We start from the raw sequence: 20791 nt of genomic DNA on the forward strand, positions 1-20791 counted from the left end.
TACCCGCAGGCTACAGCCCAAGGCGATTTGGGCCGGAAGCCCACAAACATACTGGGCCGATATTGTATGTGATGGAATTGGAGTTCCGGGCCAAAATTATATGCGTCGATGGACTCAGGACGGGAGTGCTTGCACCTGGTTGAGGCCCACAATATCACAAACGCATCATCAGGCGTGATGCAAAAAGTAGGAAAAAGTTCGTTTTTACTCGCTCAATTATTGGGCAAATCTGATTTGATTTGTATCACATAACCGTAAAACCCGAAAAAATTGGCGATCCCTTCCACTATTAAAGCTGATGCAAGACTCCCTCAACTATGGTGGCTTTTCGTTGATCAAAGAAATTAACAAAATAAATATAGGGTCCACATGTAAGTGACTACATCTCTCCTCCCTTCCCACTCTTTTTTCTCTCGGTTCCCTCGCCAAACTGTGAAGGCAGCCTGTGTGGTGGTGGCATCTTCTCAAAGATAGGGAAGTGATGAGGTTCGGTTTGGTAGTTGAGCTCGAAGTCTCGAACGGTGGTTAACCAGGACAACAACGACATCTTTGGATGTGATGGAGGAGAGGGTGACAACGGTGCTAGTGGGAACTGGACACCATACTATACTCCCTTGACTTGATGGCCACCTCCAAGCAGTTGCTCTGTCCCCGCGCTACTCCTTCTGTCGAGTTGCACCATCGACATCATGACAAGGTGCCTCAGCTCCCCGAGCCTTTAAGTCCTTGGCAACATCTCGCTCGAGCTCGAGCACCACGCTTGCCATCACCCCGTCGAACTTGAGTGACTCTTCCTCCGGACTGAGCCAACCCTCCTTGGCCCTCTCTATTCCAACTGGCAGCATGGTTCGATGGCATGCCTCTGGTGACGGTTGGCGAGCTGGGGTTGGCTTCCAAGTGGCGGAGGTTACACCCTAGGAGGCATGCTCCTAGCAGTAGCATAAAACGGAGGGCCATGTACCACTCGGAGATGATCCATGGAGGCCCTCCCCTATACTCCCCTTCTTGTGTACTCCCTCTGTCCCAAAAAAACACAATCTAGGCAAGGATGTGACATCTCCTAATATAATGAATTTGGATAGCCCTTTGTCCAGATTCGTTGTACTAGAAAATGTCACATCCCCTTCTAGGTTTAGTTTTTTTTTGGACGGAGGAGTACACTTGTAGTGGAGTGGCGGTGGCAATCTCTCTCTGTACTCGCTGAGTGAGAGAGAGGAGTAGGAGGGAGATAAGAGGGGAGGACCCCATTTTTTTCCAGGAGACTTACCTTGGGTCTTGCCTATTTTTAACATTTTATTTTATTTTATTATTGGAATGGTAGGTAAGTGCCACGTCATATAAAAACTAGGCCAAAGTGACTCGTAAACTCAACACTACAGAGGAGGAAACCTCACCATTAGCATCGCTTAGGGAGTTAAATTGATCTGGTTTCAACGGTTGAGGAGGTCTTTATACCTGATTTTACGATTGATGGACACGACCCAAAACCGCCCTATAGTTGAGGGAGAAAAATGGACTTTCTCCATGTAGCGCCCGTTCCGTCGTGGCGCCTAGCGGGAAAATTATCTCTTAAAAACCCTAATTGCGAAATTTGTTTCTTCGCTTGTCGTCTAGTGTCCGTGCCATCTCAAGATCTCAATCCCCGATCTATCGTCGAGTTCAATTCCGAATCCAAATCCTTCCAAATCATTTTCCTCCGCAAAAGTCTATTTTGCCTCTCCCGGGGTCGATGGGCCGATTCCCTCTCGGCCCATCTCCCCCTCCCCTCCCCCGGCGCGCTCCCTCTCCCCCTCTCCCTCCGCTCCGCTCCGCCCCGCCCGCGCGCCGCGCGCGCTGCATGCGCGAGCGCGCAAGCCGCGCCGAGCGCCCCTCCTCCGCTCCCTCCGCTCTGTCCGCGCGTGCGTGAGCCGCCGCGCCGAGTGCCTCCCTCTCCCTCTGCTCCGCCCGCGCATCCCGCGCGCGAGCGCGAGAGCCGCCCGCGCCGAGCCGAGCCCTCCTTTCCGCCCCTTCGCTGCCGCTCCCCGCGCGTCGTTCGCGCGCGCGCCCGCGTGGTCCTCGCCCGCGTCGCGTTTGCGCCGCCCGGCCCCGCTGCCCTGCCGCGCCTGCAGCCGCTCGGCCCCGCAGCCAGTGCGCGTGCTCGAGCCGCGCCTCTCCATCCGCCGCGCCCTCCCGTTGCAAGCCGCGCGCGCGTGCCGAGTGGCCGACCATCTGGTCGCCGCCGCCGTCACCCTCTGCCGCGCCAGCCCGCGCCTGTCGCCCGTGTCGTCGCGCCGCTCCAAACCGCCTCGCCGTCATCGCCGTCGTCATCGCCTCGGCCCCGCCACTCCGCGCGCAAGCCGCCAAGGGACGGAGGCCGAGCCCTCCTCCCTCTGCCGCGACGCCCCCGCTCCCCTCCCCCTTTTCCCAAAGAAGAAAGGGGCGAGCCCCCCTTTCTCTCCCTCCTTTTTCTCCTTTTCCTCCCACCGGCGTCATCCTCCCTCCCTCCTGTCGTCGTTTTGGCCGCTAGCCGGAGCGCCAGCTCGCGCCTTGACCGCCAAAGTCGGTTTCCAAACCGACATTGCCGCCCCCTATAAACCCAAGCGCCCTCCCTTCCCTTTTCTCCCATTCTTCCCTGTTTCTCGCCCGCGCCATTGCCGTCCCTCTCACCGACCGCAGCCGTCGCGTGTGTGCCGGAGGAGCCGGTGCGCACTAGGACGCGGAAGGGGACTCCGGGCGCTCGTCTTCCTCCTCTTCCCCGGCCCGAGGCCGGAGAGATCCCTCCCGCGCCGTCGGCCTCTCGTCACAGCGCCTCTCCTCACCTCGGTGATGCCTCCCTCCGTTCTTCCTCCTCACTCCATCTCCCCCCCTTAGTTTTCGGTGGTAGCACGAGTAGCCTCCCCGTAGCTAGCCGGCGCCGCCCCGACCGTTGCCGTCGCCCGCCGTGTGCTCGCCGCCATCGCCGCTCGAGCTCCGTAGCACCCGCTCGTCGCCAGCCTCGCTCGGCGTAGCTCCGCCCAATCCGACGCTAGCATCGGATTCCCTTGGCCGTGTAGATGCTCTCACCGCCGGGAATCGGCCCCTCGTGACCTCGTCGCCGTTTCCCTCTTCCCTCCCCGCCGGTTGCCGCCGCCGCGATTCGCCGCCGTCAAGCTTCCTCCGGCGAATCCGAGCCGTTGGCTCGTCTCCCCTTGTCTCGTGCAACCACCCGGTGTGCTCGCTTTCGCCGGTATCGCCGTGGTTCGCTCCGCCGCTCGCCGCTGTTGTCCGCCGTCCCGGACGGCGTCGTCGTCTACCTCCCGCCGGCCCGCGTGGCAGCCACGTAGGCGCCACGTCGGCGCCAGCTCAGCCGAGGTTGGGACGGGCCGACCCCGGTCAGCCCCTCCCGTGCGCGCGTTCCACCGCGAGCCGTGAGGCTGCGCGTGGGCCCGCCGCATCCGTTCCTCCGCAGACCGCGCGCGTGCACCGCGTCCCTCCCCCGCCCGCGCGCGTGCGCCGCGTGCTCCCTCCGCACGGTGAGCCGAGCCGCTGACAAGCGGGTCCTACCCGGGACCGCGCACGGTGAGCCCGGTCCGCCGGCCCTCTCTCTCCTCCCCTCCCGTGCGCGCGCACTTGGGCCACCTTGGGCCGGCCGGCCCATTTAGCTCGGCTGGTCCGCTCCTTTTCCCTTGGGCCGCACTTAATCTGTTGTCCCGTCTGCAAGGCAGATTGGCGGATCTACCTAGTTTGTTGCATTTGATCCTTCCTTTGTTAATTGTTATACCATGTTCCCTTGTAACCACCCAGTTGCGCCTCGGAAATCATGCAATCTGTGCGAGTACCGAAGGGCGCCTTCAAATTTAAAATCTGAGCAACTTCTTGGGTAAAACTTGAGTTTTACAAAAGACTTGGAAAACCCGACACCTGGGTCGGTGCTTGTGAACTAAATGAATTTCCAAAACCGCGGACCGGGGAACGTACCGGGTGTACGGTTTTCCCGCTCTCGCACTTAAGGACCGATTCCTTGGAATTTCATCCAAACATAAGACAAGTACGACCATATGGGTGGAATGGGACACCCCTGGCTGAGTAACTAGCTTATCAGGGGAGCCTTGATGTCGAGAGACATGTGGATTCGCCGGGGTGGTGTCGGGGAGGACCCCTGGGCTTCCTGGCACAGTATGGTCTGGGACCTAACCTGTTGTTGGTCTGGGACCCCTCTCGTCGGCATATGGTAAACCTGTATCGGCTTTGGAAATGCCTTGTCATGAAAGCTTGGAGGTCTCCCGACGTGGCTGATCCCCATGGGCTGGGTGATCCGGGTTAGTAATGTCGTGTGGGTAAAGTGTACCCCCCCTCTGCAGAGGTTAACAAACTGTTCGAACAGCCGTGCCCACGGTCATGGGCGGATGTGAGGTGATTCCTAGCGTAGTTTTGTTTGACTACTGCTTGTGAAATTGCTGTTGTGGAAAGGGGTTCGATGTTTGAAAAATCTGCAGCTGATGGGATCAGCTAGGCCCGGGTGGCCGTTTGAAAGTTGTAGGCCCGGGTGGCCGTTTGAAAAGCTGTTGGCCGGGTGCCAACCTTGAATCAAGTCTAAAGGCTGATACATTGCACATACTCCGACCGGACGAGACGCACTGTCTCAACCGTGTCGTTTGAGAAGCACTCACTTAGTTGTTTTCAGAAAAGAGTTCAACTAAAATCAATTGCAAAAACAACGGCCTTTCCTTGAAGCCTGCATTAAACACTTATTTCCCTTGGCTTGCTGAGTACTCCCCATACTCACCCTTGCTCTATATAAATAATCCCCCCCAGTCACTGAAGAAGACGAAGCGGATCCTGCTGATGAGTTCTTCCAGGAGCAAGCCGGCTACGATGAGTTTTAGGGTTTCGGCCTGGTTCCCAAGTCGCGCCTGTGTTGTTTGGTCCAAGTCCCGGCTTCCGTTTTCCTTTTGTAATGCAGTTGTGAGCTCGGGATCTGTCCGCAGCCCAACATGACTGTACATCTACTCTATAATAAAGAGACCTCTGTTGCTGTGATAATCTGTCTTCCTGTGATACCAGCACTGTGTCCTGGGACTGGTATCGATTAACAGGTTAAATTGGAGCGTCACGGGCTAGTTCCGGTCGGTACTAGTTCGGGGCGTGACACTCCACCAAAATATGGTTAGTACACTTGCATTCGAAATTTGAATTTTACCAGCAGACTTACTTATGGTATTAATTAATCAATCATGAATTTTACAGAATACAAGGAAGCATTATTCCTCCTTTCCTTATTTCCGTGTAGTAATGTAAAAATGATAGCAATGGATTAATACATAATTATCTTATCGATGCACCACAAACACCTCTATATAAAGCCTCCATATTATCTTGTTTGCTAACGGTATGATCCTCGACTGTCCTGAAGATCGACTCCTAGAGAATGAGGTCTCTTCTTGCATTCTTTGCAGCAAGCATATTGTTGGCTTCAACGACAACTACTGTTCATGGTGTACATATCGATCCCAATGACATTATCAAGACCATAGAGGTAAGAATTTCTACATTATGTTAATCTTCTTTATTTAGGATTGGTAAGGTTACTACTTGGCAGATATCCATGCATTAGCTATATATCATAGTATAAATATGTTTAATTTGTTAATCACAAGATGAATTCTCAAATCTAATATTCCTCATCTTCATATATACTCGATCTGGTTGAATTCATGAATTTATATATAGCTGAACAACTGAGGTCATTTTGGTCCAGGCAGTAATTTTTCCAGTGATCATTGGCCTTACCCCCCAAAAAAGTTTCATGTGCTAATTAAGTCTCACTTTGGTTTCTAATTGACAGAGCGAGTGCGGTGATATTATTGACTGCGTGGACATATACAAGCAACCAAGCCTCAAGAATCCATTGCTCAAAGATCATAAAATCCTGGTGCTGTACATACGTCTGAACATTTTCATTGTCGATTACTACTTTCTCTATTTCACGTTATAATTATAACTACAAAACATTTAGATTCTGAATAGATTCATGTATATGTTTCATATATGTACTCAAATATATATGGATGTTAGTAAATTTAGACGAGAGATGGAAAGACCAAAATCAAAATGTTTTAAATATAAAACATATAGAATATTATAATAGTTTTTTAAGAAATGCAACCATTTATACATGTATGTATGCAATTGTTAGAAAGAAAATAATACTACCTCCGTATTTTAATGTATGATGCTATTGACTGTTTTTTTCCAAATTTTGACCATTCGTCTTATTCAAAAAATTTATATAATTATTATTTATTTTATTGTGACTTGATTTATCATCAAATGTTTTTAAACATGACATAAATATTTTCATATTTACACAAAAATTTTGAATAAAATGAATGGTCAAATATTGGTCGAAAAGTCAACGACGTCATTTATTAAAACACGGAGGGAGTAGTAAATTAAGGAGAGAATTAAGATCAAAGAACTAATTGCTGTTTAAGAGCTACTAGTACTGATGTATGTGATGAATATATATTGTTCAGTTTAAACCAAGCGTGGATCGTCCCAAGATAGTTGAGAAGATGGTGGTGTTGGGAGGAAACAACTCGTTCAAATTCGCGGAGCAGGCATGGCATCGAAGCGGTAGGTGCCTCCAAACAGTATTCATGATGAAGCTGGCAATAATAATTATAATCTAGAAGTAAGTAATAATACTACTATCCTCCCTCCATCAGAAAAAAGAAAACTCAATCCGACCCCTTCTAAGATCATGAATTTGGATAAAGGTAGGCCAGATTTATTATATTAGAAAAGGTCAAATCTTCTTCTAGGTTGATTTTTTTTAAAGGAAGGTTGATTTTTTTTTTTGACGAATGGAGTATAGCACTAGTGATTATATTAATTTAATCATCAAATTAAACATATATAAGATGATGGATTAGTATGATGTGTGCGCAGATTGCAGCGGCATATGGAGTGAATGGGCCATATCACGGTGCATCGGCGTGGCTTCCTATATGGAAAGTTGGGGTGGGACCCTCTGAATTCTCCTCGCCATCGCCAGTCCAACAGTCAGGGAATTTACGCCAATCCAGGCAAAGATCCACCCAACATCGACAACCAAATTGCTCTCGGAATTGCCGTACGTGCCCGTTACCATTTCTATATATTTATTTTTGTATGTGTATATGTTACCGGCCAGTTATCACTTTTATATGTATGTATACCATATGTGTCACGTACATACCAACGTATGTTACGTTAATTTGTTGTTTATATATGCAGGTTTACCCTCAATTTTTTGGTGACGATCTTCCTCGGCTCTACATATACTCCACTGTAAAGTGTCTCTCCTACCTTATAACGAATTGCATACATACTGTTTTCATTAGAAGTACAAAAATTATTTGGTCACTTTTATTTAATTTGAATATATTCTACAGAAAATTGAATGTTTGAATTAAATACCAAAAATAAATATTCAGTTGTTTCTTGACATGTAGGCCCCTATGAATCTCCTAATTCTTAGTACGCTAATTAGATTTATTATTATTATTATTATTATTATTATTATTATTATTATTATTATTATTATTATTATTATTATTATTATTATTATTATTATTATTACTTTCCTGTGATGTATTAATAGAAGGATCACATAATTCTTTTATTCAATATTGCACATGATGGATAATCAACTGTCAGGATCAGTAGGAGTCCTCTACTCCTCTTACCTGCATAGTGGTAAGATAGTTAGATAGAGCACTAGCTAGATTTAAAACAGCTAGCTAATTTTCTTAAAACTCTTTTTTTTCTTTAAGAAGATGACACAAATTAATTTGGTGCATGCTAGTTAAAGTTGGTGATGTCAGCTGGTATGTACAGCACAGTCTACAGTGCTCTATAGCTACTCACTGGTGTAATTAATGCATGGGATATATATATGCAGAACGATGGTGGCGTGAAATTAAAGTGCTTCAACCTTGAGTGTTCTTTCGTCCAGACCAGCAAAAAGCACGCCATTGGTGCTAAATACGACAAGTTTTCCACGGTTGGTGGAACCACCTACTTCACCCACGTCGTAATATACAGGGTGCATAGGTCATCTGTCCTAAAACATACTCCCTCCGTATTATAACGTATTATAATGTATGACGTCATTGACTTTTTATTATCGTTTGATCATTCATTTTATTTAAAAAATTATGTAATTTATCATTTATTTTATTATAACCTGATTTATCATTAAATGTTCTTTAAGAATGACATAAATATTTTTATATTTGTACAAAAATTTTGAATAAGACAAATGGTTAAACGTTGTTTAAAAATTCAACGGCGCGTCGTACATTAAAATACATAGGGAGTATATAATATTTTCTTGTTGCATTGCGTATAAACATCACTCAGCTGCTAGCTAGTTAGAAATACTTTTTTTAAGTATCTAGAAATATACTTATATATTTTTAAGGATGAAGAAGAGAATGGTACGCGGCACGTATATATGTATTGCAATGATTATGGGATACATATATGTAATAAAAGGAGATTGATTAATTATATACTAGTAATTAATATATCCATGCTAACGCTACGACGATATTTGACAATATACCTTAATGCATTTTGAATAAAATTTTCTTTATAAGAAAATTATTTGTCATATTATAATGTCCTAAATAATTATATACTTTGATGCTTATCTCCATATGAAACACATGCGATATTATCTTGTTAAACTGTAAGTCTATATATATAATCCCAAAAATCACAATTTAGAAATCACATCTCAATTTTCAACCAGCAAACATAACAATAAATTACATGTTCCACACATTTTATTCAATAAAATCAACTATAGAAATCACAAATGACTAACACTTGTGTAGGAAGACATAGAGCTAGCATGAGTAATCTATGCTATATATTGGGAAAGGGATAGCTAGGAGGCTTCTCAATCCGTATCGCAGGACGTACCATTAATTTTGTTTTAGCAACAGAACTTGTTTTAGTATTCAGAAATTAAATTGATTAATTATATATAAGAGTGGATGATGCAGGATGATGGGCCGGCGGTGTGGTGGGTGTCGCTGATGGATGAGCCGATCGGCTACTTCCACGAGAGCGCGTTCGCGGCGCCCTTCATCGAGAGCTTCCACAACGAGATGGGAGGGCACGTGCTGGACAGGAGGCCGGGAGGGCGGCACACGCTCACCCCAATGGGCAGTGGCATGTACCCCTCCGATGGCCTCCAGAACGCAGCCTGCATCCATGCCTACCTCGCCATCGCCTACACCGGCGCCGACCAGGTCGACGACCCCGTCAACACCATTGTCACCCACCCCAAGTGCTACGACATCAAGGGCGATGGCCCCGACCTCTATCGCCCCGGCATCAATGTCGCCTTTGGTGGCCCTGGTGGATACGACTGTGATCACAATTAGTAATAATTAATTAACTACCTCATCTCTCTTTCATTATGTAACATGAATGAATAATTCATGAATGTGGGGTAGTGTTTGAAAAACTAATGAAAAATCAAGTGTTGTTTTGGGAAGATGTTCATTACACACTGACAAAAGAAGTAAAAAATATACATTATTTTTAGAATTTTTGCAGTTATATATATGTTTTTGAAAGAATTATGAAAATATACACGTACCGTGGTACGAGGACGCGTGACTAATTGTTTGGCGCGGTAGGGGACCAACGGCTAGGACAATCTTCCCAATCGGCTACCACGTGCCACGGCGCGGGATTGTCCCAACCATCGGTCCGGCACCTTCGTGCCACGCCAAATAATTGGTCGTGCGTTCACACGTAATGGTACGTGTATATATTTTTCTATTTTTTTTCAAGAGTATGTATATAACTGAAAAAGCCAAAAACAATGTATAATTTTAATTTCTTTTCTCTGACGTACACCAAGTAATGGTCCATAGCTATCCGGCGAACCCGCCATGGCGGACTGGCCGACGGCAGAGCCGAGGCGAATCAGCGGCAGACAGGAGAAGCTCCCCAATACGCTCTCCTTTTCCAGTTTCCCCAACTCTAGCTAGAAGCCAATCAGAAGCGCCAGCCAGGGGAAAGCAGAGAGTCGTCGATCCCTCTCGTCGCCGTTGTTCTCGTCGGCATCACCTACATTATTGTCCGTACGTGTGCGTTCGACGGCCTTCCTCCATCCGGTAGAGTTTGCTTCCTCCACCTTGACCACATGATGTTCGACGAAATGCCTAGCAAGGTTAAGGTTCTGTCACTTTCTTCTTCCAAAACTGATTGTCATCCTGCGTTTCTTTGCTATTTTGCACAACCTTGTGGAACAATAATAAAAGAAAATTAATTAGTCCTCCATATTTGGTTGTTTCTACAGATGACAAGTTAGTTTACCTTGTTGGTATTACAGATAACAATGCATCCAATTTCTTTGTTGCAGATTGACAAATCGACATTGATTCACATATCCATTTTTGCATGCCGATGGTGTTTTGTGAGCTCTAAGTAAGGCCTGATTCTGAATATACAACTGAATGGCATCTATAGCGTTTGGTCAAAGAAATCTGCGTGTCTTTCCCCTCAGAAGGCACATATGGGATGCGGTGTTTCAGCATGGTCCTTATAATTGCACCATACAGAGGAGGTGGAAAAAACCAGTTGATTCAGCAAGAACTCGACAGGAAGGCAGAACAAGAGATCATAAACTGGACAAGCTGATGATTCAACTGAAGAACCTGAGGCTAGCTTTGGATTTACACGAGTTGATATCTCAGCAGAGGAATGGCTTTGCATCTCTCCAACTCCTCTCCAGGTGGAGACATGAGGTTGGCCTAAATATTGAGATTGGCGCTTTCCTTAAGAAATATCCCCACATTTTTTACATTTATGTGCACCCAGTCAAAAGGAATGAATGCTGTAAGGTCACCCCAAAAATGGCTGAATTGATTGCAGAAGAAGATGCTGTCATCAGGGAAAATGAGCCTGCTATTGTTAAGCGGCTGAAGAAGCTCCTCATGCTAATGAAAGATGGAACTCTGAATATGCATGCATTGTGGCTCATAAGAAGGGAACTTGGCCTGCCTGATGACTATAGGTGCTCTATACTAACAAACCATCAGTCTGATTTTTCTCTAGGTTCCCCTGATACTCTGACATTGGTCACTAGGGATGAAAGTCTAGCTGTAGCTGATGTTGAAGAATGAAGAGCGAAGGAATATACAGAAAAATGGTTAGCTGAATCTGAGACAAAATATGTTTTTCCTATAAACTTGCCAGCCGGCTTTAAGATCGAGAATGGTTTTAGGGAAAAGCTTGGGAACTGGCAGAGGCTTCCCTATACTAAGGCTTATGATAAGAATGATTTGCATCCAATCCACAATGTCGGGCGGCTCGAGAAACGTATTGTTGGCATTCTTCATGAACTTTTAAGCTTGACAGTAGAAAAGATGATACCACTTGAGAGGTTGTCCCACTTCAGAAGACCTTTTGGTATGGAGGTAAACCTGCGGGAGCTTATTCTTAAGCACCTTGGCATTTTCTACATCTCAACCAAAGGAAGCACACAGCATGTCCTTCTTAGAGAGAGTTACAGTAAGGGATGCCTGGTTGATCCAAACCCTGTCTATAATGTAAGAAGGAAAATGCTAGGTCTTATTTTGTCAGGATGTCGTGGCATTGATGAAATGGACAGTCCATTTCGGTTTACTGAGGAACACAATCAGGAAAGTAGTAACGAGTTATAGAATCACATGTGCCAGACAAACACTGAAGGCCTTGTTGGAAGCTCAAAGTGGCATTTGTCAGAGAATTAGCCTAATGATCAGGAAGGCAATTTATATGAGCATTCTTATAATGCTTATATGTGTATCATTTCTACAAGGATATACTTGGGAAGTTCAAGAATCATATGGCTTAGAAGACCGCAAACCATTTTCTTAATCTCTTGACCATCTATGGTGTTTGCAACTCTTGACACGTCGGTGGTAGAGTGTCATCTGGTGAAGATCTTAGAAGCTTGTGCAAGCTAAGAAAATCAGCTGTCATGAGCAACGGCACTGCACCTAGAGAAGAAGGAATGCATCATAGTGCTTGGCAGCTATAACAATGCAGTGGCACTCGAGTAGGGTCAGTTGCTGAACCCCGGAGTCCTCCATAGATTATTAGTTTTGACAGTACTACACTGATTTATTTTATTGCAGAGATAGCTCCAATGAAGATCTAGGGGCAGTCATTTATGCTTTGGACTGATCTATTGTAAGGACAATAATCGTTTTCTATGGAAAGGTTTTTCAAAGAGAAGGAGCTCTGCATCATCGTCTTCGAGCAGTTCTTTCTTTGAATTACGAGCAAGCTGCTGTAGAATACAGCAAGGAAGTTCGTAAGAGATGGGACATAATCTGGAAGAGACAACAGATGCCAACAGAGAGGTCAGAAGATATCGCACTTCACCCTGTCTGAGACCACAGCTATCATCTTCCCCAAAGCAAACTTGTTGAATGAAAGGTGCTGTTGATAAGAACTGGCAATTTCTTCCATACACAAATCTCTACTCAGCTCGTGTTATCTACAGTTACATCTTGATGTCAAATTTGCATGGTTGTTTTCATTTTGTTGGTCAGGGAATTATATGTCAATAATGGTATCTTGATGTCAAATTCGCATGATTGTTTTCGTTTTGTTGGTCAGTGAATGATATGCCAGTAATAGTAACAATGCAGTTGTTTGGAATATGATGCAATGATTATTCAGAAGTGGATTATGAATCATGTTTAATACCTTTCTAGCATTCATATTTTTTGGAATATGATGCAATGAATCATGTTTATTCAGAAGTGGATTATGAATTTGGACTTCCCAAAACTTGCATCACACTCACTAAGTTAGATTGTTCCTTCCAAGCTAATGTAATTGTAGTATTGTTTGCTCCCATATGCACGAACCTGGACCTGAAGAATCCAATCCAGAGAATGATACATGGATAGGATAATCGTAACAATTATCTAGACAGTGATGTTGCATTAGAAGTTTAGAACTCTCAAGTTACTGACCCTGTTCAAATATAGTGACTGACCGGAACTGATCCATATATTTTTTTGACCATTCTAGCAAGTTCAACGAAGAGATAAGAGTCATCCTGAAGCATCATCATTCGGCTGTATATTCATGCATGGGAGGGACCTACTGAATACCGATTTTGATCACTTGTTTCAAGCATATCCAAATGTTCTCTTTGCAGATAATTTATTCAAGGTGCATCTTAGGGATGTTTGTTTTGGCTATATATTCAAGGTAAATGTCATTTTCTAATAGAAAAAAAACCCAACCAGAAGTTCTCTGCAGGATAACTTCAAAAAAGTCAAAAACTGCAGAGAAGTATTCCAAAACGCCACACCAACCGCACTGTGAATTTCTGACTAAATCAGAACTGTCATTCAAGATACATTGCACCACATGCAACAAAGTAGTAGTCAAGCTATGCTCATCCAATCTCTGAAGCTCAGACCATCTCTCCAAGACTGCAACCATGGATGCTCCATTTCTTTCTACTTCCCTTGCTGTTCTTGCCACCCTCTTTTTGCTTGCTCTACCATTGAGTGCTGCAACTCATGATATTCTACCACTGAAATCCTCTCTCTTTGTTGAAGAGTATGAAACCAACATCCTGCAGTCATCTGATGGCACATTCTCATGTGGCTTCTACAACATCACTAACGCCTACAACATCACTAGCGCCTTCACCTTCTCAATTTGGTACTCCAATTCAGCTGACAAGGCCATCGTATGGAGCGCAAACCGTGGCCGTCCCGTGCACTCAAGGAGATCAGAGATCACTCTGCGCAAGGATGGAAACATAGTCCTCACTGACTATGACGGCACAGTCGTGTGGCAAACTGACGGTAAATTCCCTAATGTTCGATATGTTCAATTATTGAACACTGGTAACCTTGTCTTGAAGAACTCCAGTGGAAACATTGTTTGGCAAAGTTTCGATTCACCGACAGATACTTTGCTTCCTACTCAACGCATTCTCGCTACAACAAAGTTAGTCTCTACCACTGGGTTACAGGTTCCTAGTCACTATACCTTCCGTTTCAGCGATCAGTCGATATTGTCACTTATATATGATGACACTAATGTTTCCGGCGTATACTGGCCAGATCCTGATTACCAGTACTATGAGAATAATAGGAACCTTTATAACAGTACAAGGATAGGTAGTCTTGATGATTATGGAGAATTTTTTTCGAGTGATCTTGCTAAGCATCAAGCCCGTGTTGCCTCTGATAGAAGCTTGGGGATTAAAAGAAGGCTTACCTTGGATTATGATGGTAATCTTAGACTCTATAGCTTGAATAACTCAGATGGAACATGGACAATTTCATGGATTGCTCAACCTCAAACATGCATGACTCATGGTTTGTGTGGTCCATATGGAATCTGCCACTATTCACCTACACCAAGATGTTCATGCCCACCTGGTTATAAGATGAGGAATCCGGGTAACTGGACACAAGGTTGCAAGCCTATTGTCGAAATTGCATGCGATGGTAAACAGAATGTAACATTTTTGCAACTTCGAAACACTGATTTTTGGGGTTCTGATCAACAACGTATTGAAAAGGTACCTTGGGAGGTGTGTTGGAACACTTGCATAAGTGACTGCACATGCAAGGGATTTCAATACCAAGAAGGAAATGGTACATGCTATCCAAAATCTTTTCTCTTTAATGGAAGGACTTTCCCAACACCTTTTGTGCGAACGATGTATATCAAACTTCCTTCAAGTTTGGATGTTTCAAAAAAACCCATTCCACAGTCTAGTATACATGATTATACACTAAGTGGACTTGACTGTGATCATTTAAACACAATAACCACAGAGGCAGTTCGTAACATGAATAAGATTGGTGGGGAGGAACCAAAATGGTTCTACTTCTATGGGTTTATCGGTGTGTTTTTCATTGTTGAGGTTTTCTTCTTCGCATTTGCATGGTTCTTTGTCTTGAGGAAGGAGATGCGGTCATCTCAAGTATGGATAGCTGAGGAAGGCTACAGGGTGATGACTAGTCATTTCCGAATGTATAGTCATAGAGAGCTGGTTAAGGCAACTGAAAGGTTTAAACATGAGCTTGGATGGGGAGGTTCAGGAGTTGTCTATAAGGGAATATTGGATGACGATCGAGCAGTGGTCATAAAAAAGTTGGAAAATGTCACGCAAAATAGGGAGGAGTTTCAGGATGAGTTGCATGTTATTTCAAGAATCAACCATATGAACCTAGTAAGAATATATGGTTTTTGCTCAGAAAGATTCCATAGATTGCTGGTCTTAGAGTATGTTGAGAATGGATCATTGGCTAATGTACTGTTCAACAGTAAAATCTTGTTAGATTGGAAGCAAAGGTTTAATATTGCTTTAGGCGTTGCAAAGGGACTGGCTTATCTTCACCATGAGTGCCTAGAGTGGGTCATTCACTGCAACCTAAAGCCAGAGAACATTTTGCTGGATGAGAATTTAGAACCTAAGATCACTGACTTTGGGTTGGCAAAGCTGCTTAGTAGATCTGGCTCTAATCAAAATGTTTCACGAGCACGAGGGACCATAGGTTACATTGCTCCAGAATGGATATCTGGTTTACCAATAACAGCAAAGGTTGATGTATATAGTTATGGAGTCGTTCTTCTTGAGCTAGTGTCAGGAAGACGAGTCTTTGATTTAATCGTTGGAGAGGATAAGACGAAGGTGCATGAGATGCTCAAGAAGTTTATTAAGATGATTTGTTATAGATTGGACAATGAGAAATCATTGTGGTTAGCAGAGTTCGTAGATTTCAGAGTGGGTGATGAATTCAACTACTTGCAAGCAAAAACTTTGGTAAAGTTGGCTGTGTCCTGCTTGGAGGAAGATAGGAAGAAAAGGCCAACAATGGAATCAATAGTGGAGAGCCTCCTTTCAGTTGATTTAGCTAGAAGTTAATAAAATAATAATGTACCGAAGGGAGAATATTTATAATATTGGAGTCCCTTGGTGGTATGTTATTGCGAGGACCATACTAATTCTAGAAGTCTTCATTTCCTAGGATTACTGTAATGTGTATAATGTTCTATATAATTGTGTGTTTTACTTATATCTCGTAATTTTTCCATGTTATTTAGTAATGGTCTAATGGAATGGTGGTGGTATATTTTTCTAGTTTTTTTTATATTGGCAAAGTAATGCACATTTTGGGGTTGCAGTTTTCTGAATTGACCTTTGATCAAATTTCTGCTCACTAAATTTAGTTGGATCATGTTAGTCTATTTTCCTTGATATGCATATCCCATAACATTTTCTATTTTCATCACATATACAAATTTGTGTGGAGGAAAGTTCTAAATACTGTGATAATTACCAAACATGTAATGCAAAAGGTACTCACATGTACCAGGCAGATAATCTAAGTAGTTCTCAAATGCTTACTCTGAAAATCCCATGGCATTTTTTTCTTTCAGCAAATAATAATGTGGCCAGTTCTCTATTACTAAAAGAAATGTTCATTGTCAATGCTCAAGTCACTCAGATATTATTTCATGTTGTATGGAACATTGATCGCAACATCCAGGTACCAAAAAGATATATCCTGGTCAGTAAGATAGCAGTTTGTATAAAAAGCTTCTGTTGACAGCAGCTATCATGCCCATAGGCTATATAATCAACACACTAGCATATAAATTGGAGGATTCCCATTGCTTCCACAAAAAAAAGTATAAATGATGGCAATTTGGGCAAACACTTATAACTATTCTTCATCATGTAAACAGTAAGGTGTATGCTCCCTCAAGTATGTCTCCATACCTGATCTATTTTGTTGTTCTATACTTGTATGCTCTGTTTTGTTGCTAATAATTTTAATTTTTTAAACACTCATTTAAACATCAACATCCTCAAGGCTGCGCAGCAAACTAAAGGTCAGTTCATATACTTCATTTGATTGTGCAAGTGCAGAGTAGCCACCATGAACCATCATCTGCTAGCTGTATATGTCCCCACCATGATTGCTGGGTTTTTAGCTGGTCTTGTTATTTTCATTGATCTGTCCTAGATAAATCACTTTCCATAAGGACTTTTAGTCGAGCTCGATCAGGGTGCAGGTAAGGTCGGAATGCCTGTCTTCAGACTGCTGTATACAGCCCATGCTTCTCAGAATTGCAATGTGCTGAAGAAAAATCCGACACGTTGAACCTTCAGTAACACAAGCAATGGTGTGAATAAACAGAGGAAATATAATGGTCTTTTTCCAACAATAACCTTTCCTACTAACTTTAAGGTTGAGAGGTTTTCTTGACAAGTTCATTCTCGTAGCAAAGTACAACTGCAAGTACTTGTCATCAGGACAACTTTAAAGAAGTCATGAACTGCAGAATACTCAGATGTCACGCAAACTGAATGTAAATTTTAGACTAAGACCAATAACCTATCAGATTTTCATGCACGATTTACTGGAGAACCTGAAATAAAGCAGTAGTACTCTATATTCATCTGAGAAAAGAGGGAATGAGTTGCATCAACAACAATGAGTCTCAAGAAAGGAAGAAAATGGCGTCTGATTTTTCAATCCAATTAAGATGAGAGAACCACAATTATTAAAAAGGAAGAAAAAGAGTGGAAACAACATGCTTACTCAAAAAGGAAGGACGGTGCCAGGAAAAAAAAAACAGGATTACTGAACTGAAGTTGATCGGCGATTTTAATGAGATCGGTGCAGAATAAAACAAACTTTTGTTCACCTAATTTTTGCTGTATTACATAACTGTATTACAGATGCACTTGGCATCTTCCTGCTTTCTCCACTGTTTGCAATAGATGAGGAATGAATGCAAGAAATAAAAAAAACTTTGTATCCAGTGATTCTGGATTGTTGTATATAAATGTGTGTATGCAAGAAAGCTGTGTTCTGGATCAATGTGACCATGGATTAAGTAAGTAATTGATTGTATTTGTTTTTGCACAAAAATGAGTATTAGTGGCGGTTCGCTGCCCTAACCGGCACCGACGATACCCACATGGAATTGTCTGGTGCGGTGCTTGAGGGCCATTAGTGCCAGTTTTAAAACCGTCGAAACCGAGAGTTATAGCCCTTCCAAACCGGTATTAATGAGGGGTCTAGGGTGTTTATCAGGATGTCTATGAAAACCTGCAGTTTCTTACGATCTTCCAACTAACAAAGTTTGGTGCCCAATCACATTAGCTTATATACAAAGGGTGGAACATATGAGGAGTGAACTGTTATGAAAATAGATGCACAACGGAGACATGAATTTTTACGTGGAAAACCCTTGCGGGAAAAAACCACGGGCGCCGACCGGCAATGATCACTATAGAGGAGATGATTACAAACGTAGGGGAATCACAATGGGAACGTCACCTCTTCCCGTACGGCTTACAAGATTATATATAGGGGAAATAGAAAGACACCTAATAGGATAGACATGAAGTCCTACTAGAAAACTAATCCGAATATATTGTGGGCCCAAAATTCGGATCACATATTTAACAATCTCCACCTTGAGACGAATTTCCTCTTGTAGCATGAAAACATCAATCACCAAAAAAATACCTCATGTAGGTAAAATCACCGCGCGCCAAATAGTCTCTAGGACTATACTGTAACACCAACCAAGCTTGAGCAAAGCTCAAACTTAGTAGCAGGAACTGGCTTTGTCATCATATCAGCTGGGTTATCATGAGTACTTATCTTGCATACCTTGACATCACCTTCAGTAATCACACTTCGAATAAAGTGATATCTCACATCAATGTGCTTTGTTCTCTCATGGAACATTTGATCCTTTGTAAGGCATATTGCACTTTGACTATCACAAAAGATATTAATGCAAGACGTAACTCCACAAAGCTCAGTGTACAAACCTCTAAGCCAAATAGTTTCTTTACAAGCTTCAGAAATAGCCATATACTCTGCTTCAGTAGTAGATAAGGCAACAGTTGCTTGCAAATTTGCCTTCCAACTAACAGCACATCCTCCAATAGTGAAAACATAACCCGCGAGCGATCTTCTCCTATCCAAATCTCCAGCAAAATCTGAATCCACATAACCAACAAGTCCATCTCTAGATCTCCCAAACTGCAAACAAGCACTAGATGTACCACATAGGTATCTGAAAATCCATTGAACAGCTTTCCAATGCTCTTTGCCAGGATTAGCCATGTATCTACTGACAACACTCAATGCATGTGATAAGTCAGGACGAGAACATACCATGGCATACATAAGTGAACCAACTACACTTGAATAAGGAACTCTAGACATGTACTCAATATCATAATCTGACTGTGGACATAAATCTGAAGATAATCTGAAATGTGCAGCTAAAGGAGTACTCACTGGTTTTGCATCATGCATATTGAAACGACGAAGAACTTTTTCAATATAACCTTTCTGACTAAGATATAACTTGCCAGAATGTCTTTCTTTAGTAATTTCTATACCGAGAATTTTCTTCGCTGCACCCAAATCCTTCATCTCAAATTCACTACTCAATTGTGCCTTCAACTTTGCTATCTCTGATTTGTCTTTTGCAGCAATCAACATATCATCAACATAAAGAAGCAAATATATAGCTGAACCATCAACAACTTTCGGATAAACACAGCTATCATAATTGGATCTTCTAAACTTCTGAGAAAGCATGAAAGAGTCAAATCTCTTATACCACTGTCTAGGTGACTGCTTCAACCCATAAAAAGATTTCTTTAACCTACATACTATAAGTTCAAGTGCCTTAATTTGGTTTCGGTGATTAATGACAAATCTAATTATATGAGACTAACGTTGTTATGAGCCTTTCTTTGACTAGTCTCATTTGGATATGAAAGTAAAAATGATGAGAGGTATGTATTAAACTTCACATATTCTAACTTGGTCTCTCTTGTGGATCCAAAATATAGTGTGAGCTTCCTATTTGATCTTTATTGATTATGTGCATATGTGTTCCTTCATATCCATATGTATGCACATCTTGAGGGGAGCTTATTCTATATTTTGTTTATTATAAGATTTCTATCTTGATTTGAAATCATTTTTCATCTCATCTCTCTATATTGTTTATATCGGGTTATTATCCATCACCAAAGAGAGAAAAGATTGAAAGATCTTGGATTAAACAATTTGTGTAATTGTTACTTTGGTGATAGATGATAAACCGATGTTTATGGGATTAACCTCTCTTTTGCATAAGTTGTCTACTAGGTTATTTCCCGATAATGAGATGTGGAAGACATGCATTCTTTTGTGATGGACCTTAATCATGACAAGGATGAAATGCATGGAGATAAAACGATATGTACCACTTCTTATCTCCTACTTTTTGATAGGTTCATATATATGATTTCCATGTTATTGATATATAAGTGTGAGACTAATGTTTACTCAAATGTTATCTTATTTAGTCTCATTTACATTGAGAACATGGAGATCATGAAGGTATATGTTTTTATGTTGGTCTACATCATTACTACATATGCCTTCTCTATATGTATAGGATAAACCCCCATTGGTCATTCTCTAATTATGCATACACTTGCATCTCTTGTATATTTATTTGTATGCATATATTTAGGGGGAGCAAATCCTATACATTTATTGTGCATGTTCTAGATCCATGTTGTTCACCTATTATTTATATCGGATCTTTGCACTTGAGCTTGCATACGAGTATATGACACTTGTGATGTTAATGAATACTCAACAAACATATCCATATCTTTCATATGCAACCGGTTGGTCATCAAGTGAAGGATGACAACCGATTTGTTTAGACTAATGTTCTCCTTTGAGGTGTGAAAAGG

General features: G+C 42.7%; 1 protein-coding gene and 1 pseudogene across 1 annotated transcript; both read left to right on the plus strand.

The window, feature by feature from the left end:
* The first annotated feature begins 10063 nt into the window (after positions 1–10063).
* Positions 10064–12706, plus strand: LOC107279491 (protein ROOT PRIMORDIUM DEFECTIVE 1-like; annotated as a pseudogene).
* A 649-nt stretch (positions 12707–13355) lies between these two features.
* On the plus strand, positions 13356–16073 carry LOC4349689 (putative receptor protein kinase ZmPK1). Its single transcript, XM_015760000.3, has one exon. The coding sequence runs from the start codon at positions 13472–13474 to the stop codon at positions 15920–15922; it is 2451 nt and encodes an 816-aa protein (XP_015615486.1). The 5' UTR covers positions 13356–13471; the 3' UTR covers positions 15923–16073.
* Positions 16074–20791: the final 4718 nt, after the last annotated feature.

This window comes from Oryza sativa, chromosome 11 (assembly GCF_034140825.1).
Source record: "Oryza sativa Japonica Group chromosome 11, ASM3414082v1".
NCBI classification, from domain to species: Eukaryota; Viridiplantae; Streptophyta; class Magnoliopsida; order Poales; family Poaceae; genus Oryza; species Oryza sativa.